The sequence below is a fragment of the Condylura cristata genome, unplaced genomic scaffold (assembly GCF_000260355.1).
Source record: "Condylura cristata isolate star-nosed mole 26May11 unplaced genomic scaffold, ConCri1.0 scaffold00001, whole genome shotgun sequence".
NCBI lineage: Eukaryota > Metazoa > Chordata > Mammalia > Eulipotyphla > Talpidae > Condylura > Condylura cristata.
In genome coordinates this window covers 37,681,953-37,702,302 of record NW_004567102.1, presented here as the reverse complement: position 1 = coordinate 37,702,302, position 20,350 = coordinate 37,681,953, and the positions used below count along the sequence as shown (strand labels likewise).

The following is a 20,350-nucleotide window of genomic DNA, read 5'->3' as shown; positions in this document are numbered from 1 at the left end:
TGTTTTTTGTAATGTCTCTTTGCTGTACAGAAGCTTTTTAGCTTGATGTAGTTCCATCTATTTATCCTTTCCTTTACTATCGTTGCTTGGGTGCTATATCTTCAAAGATGTTACTGAAGTGTATATCGTGTAGTGTTTTGCCCATCTTTGCTTCCAGGTATTTTATGGTTTCCGTTCTTATGTCTAGGTCTTTAATCCACTTTGAGTCGATTTTTGTGTATGGTTCAAGGTAGTGATGTAGATTATTTTTTTGCTGTAGTTTCCCAGTTTTCCCAGCACCATTTGTTGAACAGACTTTCTTTGTTCCATTGTATCTTCTTTGCTCCTTTGTCAGAGATTAGCTGCCCATAAGCCTGTGGGTTTATATCTGGGTTTTCTATTCTAATCCACTGATCTGTGTGTCTGTTCTTCTTCCAGTACCATGCAGTTTTGATTATTATGGCTTTGCAGTATAGCTTTGAAGTTTGGGATTGTGATGCCTCCATTCTCTTTTTAGTCATGAGAGTTTTGGCTGTTTGAGGTCTTTTGTGGTTCCATATGAAAATCATCAATATTTGTTCTATTTCTTTGAAGAATGTCATTGAGACATTTATTGGGATAGCGTTAAATCTGTATGTATATCGCTTTTGGTAAGATGGCCATTTTGATGATACTAATTCCCCCAATACATGAACAGGGCATGTCTTTCCACTTCTTGGTGTCTCCTTGTATTTTTTTTAAACAGTGGTAAAACAAATACTTTTACTATTATGTTGGTAAATAAAGTTAGAGCATTTTTTTTTTTTTACATTTGCTGCCTTTGAACAGTAAACCAGCCTAAAAGTTGAAACTCCTTAAGATTGATTTTAAGATTCCCGTTTGCTTGCTCTATATCTCTCTTCCACAGGAACAATTACTTGTTGTCCATTGTAGATTTATAATTTTTGGAAAATTTGGAGTGATTAACTACTTGAATTAGAATAGATTATTTGGAGCATGAGAGATTCATGAATGACAGTTGAGTAAGAATTTGAAGATACATATTTTAGGATAGGTTATAGTAGTACATACACTGAAAAACAGGCATGTATAAATTTCTGAGCAGTGGAAGATGGCAAAGTGAGAAGGGAGAAGGAAATTGTAATTCTCAAGAGTTTTCTGAAGAGTTAGTTAGAAACATTTTATAATACTTGAGTTGCTTTTCATTTCCAATTAGCCTGCTTATTTTTTAGGGATCTAGATAGCAAACACTACAGAGTCTGGCATTATAGGCTCTGGAACTGGATTTTCCTTCCCAAGCCCATAATGGTAGAATTATTGTTGTTGACACGTCATGTAAACAGAGGAATCAAATTATTATTATTATTTTTTTTATTGTTGCGTGTTAAGGAACAACTTTGCTTTTATGTTATAATACACTTGGTTAGGATCATTAATTCCATGAAATGGCAGGCAGTAATCTGGAAAGGGACACTGAGCCCTACACCTTGCCCAGCTCTCTTACAGTGGTGGTTTTTGTACAAGATTCATAATCTTACTAGTTGAAAGGGAGTCTTTAAAACAGAAACATCTATGGTTAGAAAATGATTAATTGCTATCCATAGATATATGCATGATAATTTAATAAGAAGGCTTAGAGAGTTTGTGATTTTTAAAAAAGTGATAAGTACCCCTGCATCTTTGAGATTTGCTTCTGCTGCAATTACTTAAATTGAGATTAAAACATAGAGCCTGTGACTGGTAATTTTTCCATCAACAAAGCTGACATTCAGCTTAAAGAAAACATAGATGTACAGAACATAATTGAAAAATTTCTGTATAAACTAGCTTATAAAATTCAGGTGGCTCTGTTTAGGTAGAAGGCATTAAATGGGCAAGTTGTCTAACTATTCAGTTGCATGCTGCTGGTCTGCCACTTAATATACAATTAACATTGTACGATCAAAGGTTAGGTTAGGAAAAATTTGCAATTAAATTGAAGGGGAAGTAAGTGGGTTTTGCAATTTAAAATTAAATAATACATGTTTGTTTAATTACTGTTCTGTGAATCTAAGGATCACATGAATGAGGATGTGGACTTAAAGTGAATTTAAGACTATAAAACCTTAATCATATCTGTTTCATGACTTTTAAGTTGATGTGATAGCAGGATTAACAAAGAGCTAATCTTTTGAGAAGACTGTTGTGCTTGTAGAATCAATATATCAAAATAAAAAAATGCCCATTGCATTGGTATTTTTTATTATGCTGAATAAAAGTTTTGATAGCTTTGATAGCTTTGATGGATAGTTTATATTAGAACTGTCTTCATTTCAGTGCTTGTTAGTGGCAACAAAACATTTTAAAGAAGTTAGGTAGTTGTGTTCTATACGTATGTGTATATTCTCTTTAAATTGGTTAGTGTGAAAATAAGAATAACCTTAATATGAATTCTTTGAATTTCTGGGAAGATGAACTACGGTAATATTCCTTCAAATAGTTTTTCTTTACAGATGTTAAAATGTTGGCTTGTGTTAGGTAAACAGGCAATAGCCATTCACTTGAAAGTAAAGCTCATGTGTAGGATTTTATAGTTATATTTTGTCCTTTTGTAGAAAGGATGAGAATAATGATGTTTATAGAGTTATCTGAAGTATTTTGCTGAGATTCGTTAACTTAGGTTGGTTGACTCTAGGTTGCATTTTCCATAGAATTATAGTGTGAATGAAGCTTCTCCAATCTAGCCTATGAAACTTAATTACTAAGGGAGTCAAATTACTTACTGTGTATATCTGCTTTGACAAATGACAAAACATACTGTTGCAGCACTAAATGAACTGTAATTGTAGCACATGTAAGAAGTCCATAAAAATTCTATTTTGACAGTTTAAAAACTGCTGGGCAAATCTGATTTGATTTTATAAGCTAATGTAAAAATCAAGACTATCACGAGAGATTGTGGGAGGGATTTTCTGACACCTATTCTTTATATTTCTGTCTTAGCTAAATTAAAAATTTGACTTAATTTTGCTTGATACAGATGTGTCACCAGTCTTGAATAGACTTTTCTTAGGCTCATTGGTGGACTAAGTGAATGAGATCAGGAGAAAATTTTTTTTTTCATTTAAAAAATTTGTGAAATATACGCATAACATAAAATTTGCTTTTCTTTTTAAGAGTGAAATAAATGGGAAGAATGGGTTAAAGATTAAAATTTACTAGCAGTTAGAGAAAAAAGCAAAGTGCATAAACTCCTATGGGGAAGGAAGAAAACTAGTTTGGCAAGTGAGTTGTTCTTGTATTATTTTTCAGAATAAGGTATCACAGCTGTCGGTGGGTATGGCAGAATCTAACCAACTGCTGTTATGTCAGGAACATTTTATAATTGTATCTGGGGAAGTGGCTCTAAGTAGAATTTTCTTTATAAAAATCTTGAGTACACATGAATTAATTTCTGAACATCTCTGTTACCTTCAGGTTTTAGGTTTTGGGTCGTGTGCTATTTCCACTGGGAATAAAAATGAGAGGAAGTGTAGCTGGTGTAGAAACCATAGAGGTTTGGTAATGAAATTTAATGAGACAAAGATACAGAAGGAAAGTAAGCTCTGATTCTAGCATTATGTGCCACCTCTGTTGAAGAATGGGAAATAGGTGACATGTGTCTTAGTATGAAGTTAGGTAAAGAGTTAATTAAAGTGTTAGGATTGGGCCTTCCCTGGTGGCACAAGGGGTTGAAGCATAGCATTATGAAGCTAGCCACAGCCACTACAGCAAAAGTTTGATTCCCGGCCAGGGAGGTGACCCACATGGCGCCACAGACTGCTCTTATCTTGCCCGCTGCTCCCCTCAGCACTGTACTTTGTCAGTCTGCCTGTTCTGCTCCATTTTACCCCTACACTCCTGGCCTGTGCCTCGGTTCTGTATACATAAATCTTTTTTTTTTTTTTTAAAGATTTATTTATTTGTGCATACAGAACTGGGGTACAGGCCAGAGACTCAGGGGCGGCGAAAGACTTCACCAGAGACAGAGTGAGGAGCAGAACAGGCAGATCGAGGAAGTACACTGCTGAGGGGAGCAGCGGGCGGGTCAGGAGAGGTCTGCCACGCCATGTGGTCACCTCCAGGGCAGACGGGAATCGAACTCATGCGGAAGTGGTTTCAGCTTCTTAGTGCAGTGCTTTAACCCGCTGCGCCACCAGGGAGGGCCTACATAAATCTTTTTTAAAAAGATTTATTTTTTATTTTGTACATACAGAACTGGTGTACAGGCCAGAGGTACAGGGGCAGTGAGAGGATTCACCAGAGACAGCTTGGGGAGCACAACAGGCAGAATGTGAAGTACACTGCTCAGGGGAGCAGGGGTGGGTCAAGGGTGCCATGTGGGTCACCTCTGAGACAGGCAGGGATTGAACTCATGCTGAAGTGACTTTAGCTTCTTAGTGCTGTGCTTTAATCTGCTGCACCACCAGGGAGGGTCCAAATCTTTAAAAAAAAAAAAGAAAAGAGTATCATGTAAGCTTTGGAATTGAGGTTATGTTTGGGGTTCTAACAACAGAATTATATTATAGGCACATTTAACTGGCTTTTATTCAGATAAATATTGTGAGCAAAAAGGAAAAAAAAAAATGAACAATGTGAATGTAACCGTTAATATTACCTTGACTGTGAGTAGATAGCAACTTTGGTTAATTTAAGCAAAGCGGTAGGTTGGAAGGCTTTCAAGAGAACTAGTCTTGGAAAACTGGAGCTGAATCAAGGAAGACCAGGCAGTAAGGTTCAGAGCCAAGGTCAGGCACAGGAGCACCTCAAGTAGGAAGCCACCATTGGTTTGGATGTTCTATAATAGGAGAGGAGAAATGCCTGCTAATTTTGAAGCTGCTGTGGTAGGAAGAACAAAATATAGCATCCCATCTTATTTCCAAAAGGGAAAATTTTGCCTCTTAGATTCTGATTAGAATGAATTTCTGGGTAATTTTTGTTTGCTTTTGTTTCTCCTGTAGCTTTGATTTTAACCCTCCTTGCTTGTAAAAGAAATTTGTGCTTCTTTCTACAATTTTTAATTTTTGAAAAAGCAAAAAGGTGGAAATTGGGGAAGTATATATCATTGATAATCCCTTAACAGCAATGACAATTCTTTGACATTTTTTATATTTTCCTTTCTATCTTTATTTGTACGAAGCTTTACCCCCCACTCCCATAACCATATTATGCATTCTGAGTATTAACTTGATTTATCTTTATTATATTGTGAATCTCTTTTCACATAAATATTTTTGTCACTATTTAGAAAATGCTTGATTAGTAAGCTTTTACATAGAAATGCAGTATTTAACTTAACCTAAATTAATGAACATCTGTCTCTATATAGTCTTGCTTAACAAGTATTTATTGATTGTTTTCTATGCAAGGCACAAAGTCTGTGTAAAAGGCACATGGTCTGTGTAAAGGAAGATGGCTGTGAAAGGCACATAGTCTGTAAAAGAACAGTATTAATGTTATGTCTGCTTTCATGTAGTATGATAGATTTGTAGAAATGTAATTGGTGATCAAAGTTGATCTGAATTGGTGATAAATTTAAATTTTAAAATGCTTAGAGACTTTTATTCTCACATAACTATTAGAAATATGAATTAGAATTCTGAGATCTGCTGTTAGTTGCACGCAATATATATTTATCAATCTTCCTCTTTATATAATTTCTTACATTGCATTAGGTATATTGGGTGATTTTACTTATTAGCTTGAGATCTCACATCTCATTGAGTAACTTAATAGGTGTTTCTAATCAGGTTGTTTCCAAACAGGCTGCAAAACATGTACTCAGTAGTTTAAAATTTGGCTTTTCTGTAATTTATAAACCTTTGGTTATTCACTTTACTATAGTAAGACTTCTGAAAAATGTTGTGAAACTTCCACTGAGTTAATTCTTGTCTTTTATTGAGAATGTTATTTATAATATCAGTAACTTAATTTCAAACATTAAATTTACAGTTGAGATAGTCTCCTAATTAATAAAAAATTATATTGAACTAGCAATTCATTTCCACTGAAGGTAGAACATAATTATGTACTATACCAGCCATCTGATAGTATGTAGGATAGTTACCTTTTTTGAAAAAAAGAATATGGCTGCTTTCAGCCATTGGAGTGGGCAGATTTTGGAGTGCTATGGAAATATTTCCACATTCCTACATTCCTTATTTTCCCTCCCTAACATGAAATGATAGCTTATTACTTTTGTTGAAATGTCACAGAACAAAAGAACATGTTCTGGAATAACTGGAGTTCAAACAAAAAATTGTACCCTAGAAACTTTGATTCCAAACCCTGAAAATTTATATTTGCAGAAATTTAAAGCTTAAATACAAGCTTTTTTCCCCATGAGCAATCCTTATAGTGAGATATGTCTTCCAAAATTATTTCTTCTTTGGTCTTTTAATAAAAGTCTGATATACACATGTATACATACATAGTCTTTTCTTCTAATTGAGATTCTACTTGAAGTTAAAAAATAGTAACCACACACATATATGTTAACATAGGAATAGGAAATTAAAGCTTATGACAGGTAAAACAAATGTATCAGCATTTTGGGATTTAATATTTATTCTATTTGAACATTATTTCTGCCATCATTATATGATCAGAAGAGGCAAGTCATTTTCTTTTATAGGAGTTTGAAATTTACTAACTAACATGTTATGTTTACTAAATTTGGAAAAAAAATATATAATTCCATTCAATATTAACAAATATCAGGACCAAGTTTAGGAAACAATGGGCTAAATAAATTTAACAGATTTTAGTGTTTTTCCATACTCTTAAATATTTTGGTGTTTTATATACATATATATATACACACACACATATATATACACACATACACACATATAATATTTTTACATCATTTTGTGCATTTTTCCATCTCAGTTGCAATCCCCTTGGGCTTCCCATCACCAAATCACCCATGTGATTTTGGTGTTTTTTTTTAACCATTAAACACTTTTAAAAGAAATATCAAAATTTGCAAAGTGCAGGCCTAGGTACTTAAACAACTCAATAAATTGTGTCCTCAGTGTCATTTTGCAGTAGGTACATTTTTTAATTTGACCTTTCTTTATGTTGATTTGAGTTCTCTTTTAAACACAGTCCAGGGCAAGATTTACTTCCAAGAATTCTAGATTTTTCTAATCTACCAGGAATTATTACTTTTGAAAAGTGTATATAGGGGACCTTGGGGCCTATCTTCTTATTGTCTGCCATCTTGCTCACCTGGCAGTGGTTCTAGGAGTTTATCAGATGCACAATCTGTCCAGACCTAGGCACAATTTATGTTTCCTAGTGAAATCAATCTCCACATTCCTTATCTACAAGAGCTTCAGCTGTTTCAATATGTAGTAAGGGCCTTAGCTCTCATCTCCCACACCCTGCAAGGGCCTGCTGGGACTAATTTGAAAATGGTAACCCCATGCATCTAATCTGGTACCAAAATTAAGCCCCTTTGGTCTTTCTTGGTGCTCTTCACCCTGTAACAAATTTCTTTTACCTTAATCAGTACTCTTATTTCTCCTGACCTATGGTAAATGTGTTTCCTCTTTAGAACACTTGTTTATGGAAATAAAACATCTTCATAATATTAGCCACACTATGCTATGTTGGCTTCCATCTTTTCATCTATTGTTTTTTTCAATCCCCTGATCCTGACTTGATTCAGTTCTATCTTCTAGGTATTGTGTTCTTTTTCTAATACATGTGTATATCCTAGGTGGGAGGTTAGACAAGGCTGGTCTTCATTTTTCAGACTTCATTCTTCTACTCTTTCATTTAACAACCAAAACAACTCGACAGAATGATTCTTTTCCTTTGAGGCTCATGCCTTTTAACTTTCTAATTTGTTGCTATCAATTTGCTCTCATTTTAAAAAGTGTTTGATACCTCCATGGAGTCTCAAATCTTGTAAGCTCAAATCGTGTCATTTATTTTGTAGCATATCCTATCAGTCTGTAACTTACTCAACTTTAATTCTTCTTTATTTTTATATATGGAGTGAAGTAGAGAAATAATCTGCTTTTTTATGTCTCCTGTTGAGCAATCAGTGATAACTTGATAATTCAAAGGATGACAAGTTAAGGTTATATACATCTTCTGTATGATTGGCTTAAGAAGCTAAAGATTAATATAAATTCTCATGAGCTTGTGTTTAAAAATATTTTAGCTTTATAGTAATGAAGGAGAATGATACCTGAAATACATGTTTCTGATTATATAATAATATTGATTCAAAGAGGGTTTAGCTGCTTTGTTAGCGGTAGTGTGGTGTTAAAAGCATTAGTAAGTTTGAGATCTGGCCATTGCAGGTCATTTTCTTTTTTTCTACTGCAAAGTGGACAGAGTAGTATTTAATGTGTATTCTTTTGAACCCAGTAAATGAAATAATTGCATGTATGTGAGTGTTCTGTAAAGTTTGATGTTGAAGTTCTAATAAAAATTAGGGAATGATTCACTCCTTTTTTTTTTTTTTTTTAAGATTTATTTATTTATGCATACAGAACTGGAGTACAGGCCAGAGGTGTAGGGACAGTGAGAGAATTCACCAGAAACAGAGTGGGGAGCAGATCAGGCTGACTGATGAAGTACACAGCTGAGGGGAGCAGTGGCAGAGAGGTCTGCCACGCCATGTGGGTCACCTCTGGGGTGGGGATTGAACTCATGCTGAGGTGACTTTAGCTTCTTAGTGCTGTGCTTTAACTTGCTGTGCCACCAGGGAGGGCTGGGAATGATTCACTCTGAAGGTGGTTTATAAGATGGCTTTTGAATATCACATTGTCTTTATACAAAGCTTTGAATTCTCTTTACCCTATGATTTTTATAGGAAGCTAACACATAAAATATTTGTTATTTATGGTACTTTAATCTAAATGACTTGTGGGGTTTTGTAAACTCTTGGTAACATTATTCCACACAGCTATTTTAAGTCTAAGAAAAAAACAATTTACTTCTTATGACCCTATTTGGGAATTACACTAACAAATACTACCTTTTTAATGTTTCCTTTATAGGTATATGATGTTGATTGATGGCACAAATGAAGTTTTTATGATTGACAGAGATAACTCAGTGTTTCATGTTTCAAATCTGGAATTTCCATTTCGTAAAGATCTTCGTATACATTTATCAAATACTCTCTTAGATGGGGTAAGTTTTACTTTATTTAAAAAAATTAAACATTGCAGTTTTCTTTCTTTTGTGAGTAGATATGTATTTTCATTAATTAAATAAGAAGTTCAGAATTGAATCTAGCTTTTATGAAGAGAATGTTAAATTCTATTTCCTTTTTACCTGCATTTACACTGTTTAGTCAAGAGATGTTAAGAATTTCAGATTGATCATTGTCATGGGCATGATAGTAATTGAGCAAAATTAAATCTTAATTTTTTTTCTTTGTAATAAAATAACACTTGTCAAAAAGAACTAATTTTATTATTTTCCTTGTCAAATTGAATTTTAATAATGTCCTAGTTTTCCTTGGCTCTTTAGCTATAGCTCTTGATTAAAAAGAATTGTGCCCTGAAAGCAATCACTTTATTTTTATGTTTGAATTTTGAAAGCTGATAAGAATCACCATTCCAGAAAATTTGCATTTAAGTCATAAAATTAACTTTAAAATATTTTTACTTTCTCTTAGGTAAACAAGTTTTCTTTTCCTGATTCTAAAAATAATGTATGCTGTAAATAAGAAATTAAAAATATAGAACATTATAAAAGACTGCCAAAAGTCACCTAAGTGGCCTTTGGAGTAATTTCTGTTGCCATTTTGATGAATCTTATTCCAGACTTTTCTCTGTGCCAGTGTTTGATCTCACATCTGTTCCTGAGGGATGTAACATATTCATATTAGTAATAGTGACTCATATTCTTAAAACAGAATGTGTATCAGACTTTTTAGACAAGTTGGGACCACTTCCAGTCCCAGAAAGATTCTGAATAATTATGGTATCTTTTGCCTGGTTGAAAATGAATGCTCTGGTTAAATATCTACATGCTTTGATAATTTCATAAATTTGCATTGAAAGGAAAAAGATGTTACATGTGTTTTGTAACTTTTCTTTTTTCCACTGAGCAATTTGTTTTGGACAGCTTCCTCATATAAATGCCTAACTTACATACTGTTGTATATGTCTACACTGTAATTGGAGGTTTTAGACAATATTGGTTATGAAATTTGGTAGGAAATGCCAATTGAAAATGTGATCCATTTCAATTAGGCTATCCGGGATCTAGGAAATTAAGATTCTTCCAGGGGCCAAGGTGTATGTACTCTTAATAATGTATTCAAGTGACTATAATCAGACAAATTTGAGAAATAGCTCTGTAATTTATTTAAGTAGCCCTTTGGTAGATATTTTAAGTTTTTGGTAGTTTTTTCTTTTATAGGACATAATTGAATGCATATCCTTATGGTGTTTTCCTTTCACAGTTATGCAATCTTATAATTAAATTCATATAGGTGAGATTGTAGTGTTTATTAAGAATTTTTCAATTGCACATGACTGAAGTCCAACTTGAAAGTTGGAAGTAACCAAAGAAAAATGAACTTGATTGTATTGAAACTATTAAGAAGTTTCAATTTTGCCTTTTTCCGCTAGGAGTTAATTTGGGGCTCTGTTTATTTGTTTTGTGGCTTGGTCTCATTCTGTCATGAAGCCTCTTCACATGGGAGGCAAGTTGCATAGCAGCTCAAGAAGAGATTTTTTTCTCCCAACATCCACATGTCAGTCCCAAGGGACCTGGCCTGAGATTCATCTGGAGGAGTCAGAGAGGGGCCTGGAAACTCACTGGTAGCACTACTGCTTGGAGTCTAAGAAGAGTGGTGCTCCCAAGGAAGGGATGGAACAATCTATGTGCCTTAGTCATCATGCTGATTTCAAGGGTGTCTTTTAAATAATGGCTTATAAAACTGCTACCTTTCTTTACAGAATGCTGGAACACCTCATTTTGAGATATTTTTACTTCAGTTATTATAGAGCTGTATTTCCTTCTAGTACATTCATGTATTTTATTTGTATTTAAACAAATATTTAAATATCTAGACACTTAGATATTTGAAACACACTTTAGTAAAAGGAAAGAATGTGGGTGCAGTTATAATTTCCAGTTGTCTAAACTATTGCATCAAAAATATTCAGATATTTTGTTTTTAATTTGAAATATGACATACTTCTGTATGTCATTTGTTTTTTTCTTAATTCATTTTTCTTTCACTAATTAGAATTTTGTTTTCCATTGGAGGTTTTAGATTGATTTAAATACAATGGCTTTACCATAAAATTTAATGTAAACCCAGTGTCGTGATTATTCAAGAGTTGCTACTTAAAATTTTGTCTTCCCTTTTAGCTTTTGGGTGAATAGGCTATTTGAAAAGTTAGGCTGTCCAACTGTACAAGAGTGAGCCTGTATATTTCTTTGCAGAATGACCTTTGGTAGACTTATCTCCATACCAGTCACCTTTTTGTTTGCTATTTGGTTGTGTACTTTATCTTCCTGCCACACCTTCCTTGCCTTTCTTTGGAGAAAGTCACTCTATATACATATCTTATAATTCCCCACAACCTCAGGTATTTACAATGACCTCATTTACTCAGGTTCTTAAACATTTCTTCACTTTCCTCAGTGTTGGGCCTTTTTCACAAGCCAGGCTAGGTGACATTTGGTTAAGATTGCCTGGAATTTGTGTAGGAACACTACTTGTCTTAAGGTGAAATTTGTTTCTCTGCTTCTAGTTTAAATTTATAGATACTGGGGTGATATTGGGGAAGATATTTAAATTTATAGCTATTGATAGATATGGAGGGTAGTTGCCTGTGGATGTTCATTTTAAATTCTCAATGATTATTATGTGTATAAAATATGTATTTATTCAACACAGAGAAACCCACTTTCCAAGTGACCTTTATATTTGTGGCCCTCACCCCATGTACTTTATTTTCTTTTGACCAGCTAAGTATTGGAGCATTTGAACCATAAGATGAAAGATTGTGGAGACTTTAACATCTGAATTAGTCACTTTTGAAGTATAGTTCAGGTGATGACAAGGTTTAGGCTATAACCTAGAAAGAGTTAGTGGTTAAGGTAATGTGAAGAATATTGGAAATGATATCAAAGAGAGTATTAGATGAGTTATAATGAGTAATGGCAGGAATCCAGGTTGAGGAGATGACTATGTGATGGGCACTTAAGATTAGAAAGGAAGAAGGAAGGTAATATGGAGAATGACAGTTAGCCAAACTCACTGAGCAAACAGTAAGAGTCACAAAACAAAATTTTCTGTACGGTGTACTCTGTAGGGCTTTTAGTAAATTTTCATTAAGATAATGTATAGTAGATGTCACTAAGCAACATTTACACACATACATTTTTGTAGTGTGTGTACACTTTTCTGTGCATGTATGCAACCTTGCTCCTCCCCTGCACTGCTGTGGTTGACAAGAACCACTGGGTGCTGGAAGTATTATTTACTACCCATCTCCAGGGTGTGCTAGGCCATTCTTATTATAGTTGTTATGACTGGTGCTCCTGAAGTCGTGCTGTACATAAATTGCATAATCAATGTGGGAACATTTTAGTTTTTTCTTAATTTCATTTAATATATTTAAAAATATTAAAATTAATAAAATAAAGAAAAAGGCTTTTAAGTTACAATATTAGCCAACATTTACCAGAATTTATAATTGCATTAATATTTGCTGAATGCCTGTCATGTTCAAGTTGCTGTGTCAAGAGTTGTCCTTCAATGACGCATTATTTAGAGGGTTGAAGAGAAGGCTCTGCCCTTGATACTTTACATCATCGCATAGGGGTGAAGAATGACTGGTAATGATGGAGGAGACTCTCAAATAAAGCAATACCCTGAAGATTGTTATTTAAAACAATTCTGTGGTGGTTTAGAAAAGAAATAAATTGATTTGGTTAGTAATGATGTCTTGTAGATGAATTGGTATTAGGTATGGAATGTTTTCTAATAGAAAACTTTTGTTGGGCAAGGACTGAGGGCATTTCAGGTAGGAAATAATGCTTAAAAATTAATGTTTAACCATCTGTATATTTAACTTAGTAATACTGTTTATTTTCACCCCAAATTTGGATAACTGAGAGAAAAATAATAGATTCTTGTGAGGTTTTAAAATAGCAATATGATTCATGATGTCAATTTACTTGGACCAGAATTATAGTTGCCATATCTATTTTTCCAGTTAGTTAATTAAAAGTCTTCTGTAGTTTCCTGTTCTTCTACATTTTCATTTGCAAATTGTTTTTGTAAAATTCCAAATACAAGAATAACTCTAAACCACCTAATTGTCTCACTTTAAGACATGAGCATTGAAGCATTTGTTTTGCTCTCTAAATTATGTTCTTTGACCTACAAAATGGGGAAAAATAGAGTTTAGAAATATGGCTTTAATTCATTTGAAACAATCAGTGGATTTGATAAATTTTATGTTGTGGTTAAGAGGATGATATACCACTTAATTATTAAGGTTTGTAGCAAGAACCTTGGAAAAGTGGCATGTATTTTCAACTGTTAGTGTTTTTTTAATAAAGCAATATGTGTTCTCATTGTTGAAATTTTAGAAAGTACATTATAAAGTAGAGAAGTTCACTATCAAGAAAAAATTACATGGTAACATTTGGATATATTTGCTTTTAGTCATTTTGTTTTGCATGTACTTATAGAACACATATAATCAACATGTTGCTGACATTTAACATATGTTGTATATCTGGGGTTTTATTGTTTTCTTTTAATCTAAAGAACTGATTTTAGGATTTCTTTTTTTAAATTTAGTTTTATTTTTACAAATTGAAATGTAATTGATAATTTAGAAATTCACTGATTTAAGGCATATAGTTGTATATTTACAGGGGTGTACAACTATTAACCAGTATCTAATATTTACTAGACTATTTTATCAACTAGATCATAATCTGTTTAGAACCAAGTGGGTTTTATCTGAAAGAACTTAAAGAAGTAGGTAACCAGGTAACCTTTAAGATGGATTTTGAAAGCTCGTAGATTTTCCCAGAGAACATTTATTCCCCTCACTTCCATTATAATCCTTCAGTGATTCCTCATTGCATATTCTTCTATCTATAGACATGCCGTATCTTTAGCATCATTTTGATTGTAAACTTTTGAACCATAAGTTTCACCTATATTGAGCTTTGGATAATTTACCCAAAAATTTTTCATGCTTTTGGAATGTCTTTTGGACCATCCACCATCCTGCTAGAAAATATCCATGACATCTAACATTGAACAAATGCATCTACAACCTTATTTTCAAGTCTTTTTTTCAGCTCAAGTAGAAGTAACTGACTACTTCTCCTTAGGCTATCACCACCTGCTTATTTAATTAGGGTAACACCTGTTTTAGTGTAATTATTAATTTAATTAAAAATGACATTTTTATTTTAATTGTGGTAATATTGGATACTTGCTTTAGCTCTTGATACTGTGATGTACCCATTACCAAATTACCCATAGTCCACCAATATAGTCCATTGTGCTTTCCTACTACTAATAGCAATCTACTTCACTGTCGCAAGTGTCCTGATTTAGACAAGCTACCTGTTTATATTTATACAGCTATCTATCATTAAAAACTGTAACTCGGGTGATTTGGTGATGGGAAGTCCAAGGGGATTGCAGATGAGATGGAAAAATGCACAAAATGATGTAAAAATAAACTTTTAAAAAAGTAACTCTTTATTGAATTTAGCTACTTACATATTTACTTCTCTTTCTGGGATGCTTAAGTTTCTTGAATGTAGGGATTATTTGCTTAATTTTTCTAGTAAAATTATCTGCTTATTTTTTAATTATTTGCTTAGTTTTTCTAGTAATTAGAGCTATGACTAATGGGTAATTTGGTTTTGGGAATTATTGGGAAGGTAGGCAGAAGAGTAGATGTTTGAAGACTTCAACCAAAGGGAACATAATATAGAAAAGATAGAGGATAGGAAAGTAAAAAATGCAGATTTTTTTTTTTTTTTGGGTGGGGGAAGTTGTCACAGTGAAGGATTCAAACTTCACATTCATCCAGAGAAATATTTAATACCGAAAGACAGTGGTTGGTTTAATTTTTCACAGATTCTTGAGGTATGTAAAGTTAATATGCCTTGTTTTCTTTGCTTGGCATTTGTTGAACAGCTTTTACCTGTGGTTTTGCAATTTTCAACAAACTAGGCAATTTTTTCTATTATCAATATTCTCCCCTCTTTTATAGATTTTAGTTACTAATGCTCTTTTTAGTTAAGTAAGCTTTTCTGTGTTTCATTTTGAATAGCTTCTACCACTGTGTTTCCGTGATTTTGTCTTCCCTCTATTTTTGCTTCTTTGCATCCATGGTAATTTTAGATTGGGTGCCAGACATTCTTAATTTTACCTTTGGGACCTGGATATGTTTGTATTCCTATAGATGTTCTTGAGCTTTGTTCTGGGATACAGTTAATTTGTTTGAAACTAGTTTGCTCCTTTCAAGTCTTGCTTTTAAGATTTGTTAGGGGGACTTGAGCAGTATATAATCTGGGGATAATTATTCTCCATTATTGATACAAAATTCTTTGGAGTCTCAGTACCTGGTGAATGATGAGTTTTCTAAATCTGGCAGGTGGGAACATTACTCCCAAATTATGTTGTTGCCAAGTATGATTCTAAGACATTTAGGTGATTATTAACCTGACCTTTCAAATGCATATACAGTCAGTACTATGCTGAATATTGATGGGGATCTTTACAGGTCTTCAAATTTCTTTTTGAAAATAGGCCCCATACTGAGAGAGGTATAGTCAGCAGGTAAAAGACATAGAAGAAACATTGAAGACAAAAAAAAAAAAAAATGAATTCACAGAGATGAACACTACAATATTTGAAGTGAAAAATACTGTGGTTCAGATGAATAGCAGCTTAGATGACATAGAAGAAAAGATTAATAAACTTGGAGACGTAGTAATAGAAGCTATTCAAAATGAAACACAGAAAAGTTTATTTAATTAAAAAGAACATTTGTAATTAAACCTATAAAAGGAGGAAGAATATTAATAATGTCAAAAATTGCCTACTTTTGATGAAAATCTTTTCCTTTCTCTTACATTCTTCCCTGAGAAGGCTTGCATCATTTCGTCTTACTAGAAAACCTTTTCCGTTTTGTCATCTCAGGGAGAATGCCGGGCTCTGTTTAGAACCAACCTGCTTATATCCAAACCGGACAACTCTCCTTGGGCAATAAGTTAGTACAATTGCAGGCTCACACAGTTTGATTACTGACCTCTAGTGATCGTTGCCTTTTGTTGGATATTCAGTGCTTTGAAGATCATTACTCATGTATTTTGTCTGTATCTTTTGGTTTTAGGCAACTTGGTTCAAAGAGGAAGTATGTTTTTCCTTCTTAATCAAAATTAAAAAAAAAATTTGGTAATCATACAACATAAAATTTACTCTCTAACCATTTTTAAGTGTACAGTTTAGTATTGTTAGCTATATGCACACTGTACTATAGATCGCTAGAATTTTTTAATTCTGTAAAACTGAAACTATACCTGTTGAACAACTATGCATTTCCCCTAGCCATGGCAACTACCATTTTACTTTTTATTTCTATAAATTTAACTATTTTAGATACATTATGTAAGTGAACTTATACTAATATTTGATTTTTGTCACTGCTTTATTTCTTAGCATAATGTCCCCAAGGCTTATATATTGTATATCGTGATAAATTTCCTTTCTTTTCAAGGTAGTGTAATATTCCACTATACCTGTATCTGTCTGTCTGTCTATCTGTTTGTCTGTCTGTCTGTCTGTCTGTCTACACCTCACTTTTCAGTTCACCCCTTCACTGGTTACTTGGGTTTCTTCTACCTCGTTATTGGAATACTATAGATATAATCATGCAAATATCTCTTAGGGGTTTGTTTTCAGTTCTTTTGGATATACACACAGAAACAGGATTTCTTGGTCATGTGTAGTTGTAGTTTTAATATTTTGAGGGAATTGCCATACTACTCTCCATATTGATTCACCATCTTAAAATCCCATCAGTAGACTAAAAGGGCTCTGATTTTCTTAACTAATTTTAAGATTAGGTGTTTTATGTTTGTAACCTACTTTAGAAGTCATTTAGAGCATTGTTGACAACTGGTGAAGGAGACATATTAGTGAGGTTGTCATGGGAGAGAATTCAGCCTAAGTTTTGGGTCTTTGTTAGAATCCCTGAATTTGGTTCTCTTTCAAAAACTTTGGGTGAATGATTTCTTTAGCTCATTTGCAGCCATATTTTATTATAATAATGTTCACATTATTTCTTCAATTCAGTCCAAAGTGCTAGAATCTGTTTCAGGCAGAAATAGTGTTCTGTTATTTTTATTATTCCTCTACCAGAGCAAGAGAAAATAAAAAAGACAGGAGTAACCATTAAGCTTGTGCTTTTATTTATGTTTAGGTGTAGAGCTGACAGTTATCAGGAATTTGCCATTTTATAAGTAAAACTCTGGGGGTCTAGTGAACTTAGAACCAAATCCTGCTGTGTCTTTTTGTTTTATCAGAATTTTGATAGTTTTCTTCATTGTCAATTTTTTTAAGCATATTCATTTGATTATTCCTTTCCATTTGTTTTGTCTATGGATAGATAATATATCTATTTTCTTTCTTAATGTTTAAAGAAAGATGTTTTTGTTTACTTCTTCAGGTGGCTGGAAGGGGGGGAAATTCTTTGATGTTTGCCAGTTCAACAAAGAAGTGTATATAATTTCTATCCACACGCTTTTGAAAATAACATTAGTTAAAACCTGTTATGGGAATCAGTTTATTTGCTCATCAGATACTCAGATACAGATATTTAATATTTTAGTAAATAGTTTAAAATACTGAAGATGATTTAATTAATGATAAATGTTGGGTTCCAGAGGACAATCACAAACAAATTACCTTAACAAACATATTCAGAAAATAAATTAATTGGTAACAATTTCTTAAAATTTATTTGTTCTAAATTAATGTGTTCTTTGTAATTTTAGATGTTGTGTGCGAATTTTCTTTCATGAAATTAGATAAGAAAAATCCTGTTTAGTTTCCTAGGAAGAATATGAAGAAAGAAAATAAAGGTGTACTGTTAAGAATTAAATTTTTAGTCATTAATATACTATATAAGTATATAGTATATATATTGGCATTCATCCTTTAGTGTCTTTTATGTCCTTTTTTTTTTTTGAGTGCAGACTTTAAGTTCTTTTATTAGATTTGTGATGATCTGTTCATATTCTTCTCTAGTATTATTCCCTCTAACTATAGTGGAGGACCGGAAGCCAGAGAGACTATGTGGGTCACATGGGGACTATATAATAAGGGCACTGTTTGTACATAGATTTTATGATAAAAAAAATTGGGATTTCACAAATGGTGAAGCAATAATGGTTAAATGAAGTTAATTTTTTAAAAAAGATTTGTTTATACAAACAGAACTGGGGTACAGGCCAGAGGTACAGGGGCGGTGAGAGGCTTCACCAGAGAGAGAGAGTGGAGAGAACAGCCAGATCTACTGAAATACATTGCTTAGGGGAGTGGTGGGCGGGTCAGGAGAGGTCTGCCATGCCATGTGGGTCACCTCCAGGGTGGGCTGGGATCTAACTCATGTTGAAGTGGGTTTAGCTTCTTGATGCTATACTTTAAACCCATTGTGCCACTGAGGAGGGCCCTAAATTAAGTTAATTTTTAATGTTCCCTGATATTTGAGATTTAAAACTTGCTTTATAACACAAGACAAAAAGTAGTGTAGTAATTAAAATATAAAAAGAGTCATTATATGTTTCTATTGATACAGAATAGAATCACGATGGGGGTTTTTGTGGTTGACAAACTTTTGATTTGATGTGGAACAAGTATGTTTACCTTGAAATTCACCAAGTTAAATATTTATGACATGCTTTCTGTGTGTATATTAAAATTCAGTTAAATAAATTCCTGTTAAAAGTTTGTAGAAACTTACCTTCTTTTCTCTTTCCAGGAAATGATTATTGACAGAGTAAATGGACAGGCTGTTCCTAGATATTTGATATATGACATAATTAAATTCAATGTAAGTGCCTTTTTTAATTTATAAAATAAAAATTGTCTTTTAGATAGTGGATATTTGTTTACCTAGTAAGTGTTACTGTTTTAGAGATAGTAGGGAAAAAATTGTGACTGATTTTAAAATCTTATGTCTCTTTTTCTCTTATTGTCTAATATTTTGCATTTTCTTTATGTACATCAGGTAAATAAGAAAAGCTTACCTACTAGACAGTGGTTTGAATGATGGAGATGTCCCAATTTTAGTTATCCTTTTGATAACTAGAGTCCCCAAATTTTAGTACTATTACTGAAAAAAAAAAAGGGAGAATCTGATTATGAATGTGTTGGTGGCACAATTATGTTATTCATAAATGTAACCAGGAAACTTAAAAGCCAAATATAGAATTCATTGTTGTAAATTGGTACAAAAGAAGAGGAGTTATATTCTTTACCTCTTTCCTACCTAATTTTAGACTAGCCAGGAATCTGTACCTGTCCATGTTCATAATTATTGTATGAATGTCTGTGCCAGATAACTTTTGTTACCTGCTCTAATACAGATTCAGTGCAGATTCACTTCTTGGTCTTGGAACTTTGTGACAACAGTTGTCTAATTATTATTATTATTTATTTATTCATACAGAACTGGGGTACAAAGCCAGTGGTGCAGAGGCAGTGAGAGGATTCACCAGAGACAGATTGGGAGCAGAACAGGCAGATGTACTGAAATACACTGCTGAGGGGAGCAGTGGGAGGGTCAGGAGAGGTCTGCCGTGCTATGTGGGTCACCTCCGGGGCTGTGGATCAAACTCGCACTGAACCGGTGGGGGACCTGGGTTCGCTAGCTAGCAGTGCTGCGTCCTAACCTGCTGAGCCACCAAGGAGGGCCCACAGGCTTCTGATTGTTTAAAAAATATAATAAATTTCCTGGACCTTCCTGATGGCACAGGGGTTAAAGTCTCAGCACTGTCAAGCTATTGCCAGCCACTGCTGCATGAATTCAGGCCCCAGCCAGGAAGCTAACCTACGTGGCACAGCAGACCTCTCCTGTCTCACCTACTGCTCCCTCTAGCAGTATATTTCAGTAGATCCACCTGTTCTGATCTTTACTTAGTTTCTGGTGAATCTTCTCACTCCCTACACCTCAGGTCTACACCCTAGTTCTTTCATGCATAGATCAATAAAAATATATCTTTAAAATATAATAAATTTTTGCATATACAAAAGAATAGTGAATAATAAGAGAAAACTCATTTACTCACCACTACGTATATTGAAGCTTAACAT

General features: G+C 33.5%; 1 protein-coding gene across 1 annotated transcript in view; it reads left to right on the top strand.

Moving 5' to 3' along the window:
• The window catches only part of RNGTT (RNA guanylyltransferase and 5'-phosphatase), a 215,108-nt gene that overhangs the window by 54,386 nt on the left and 140,372 nt on the right, over positions 1-20,350 (top strand). The window contains exons 9-10 of the mRNA XM_004673684.2: positions 9,018-9,153; positions 19,017-19,088. Coding sequence (XP_004673741.1) covers positions 9,018-9,153; positions 19,017-19,088 — 208 coding nt within the window. The remainder of the gene's footprint in view (positions 1-9,017; positions 9,154-19,016; positions 19,089-20,350) is intronic.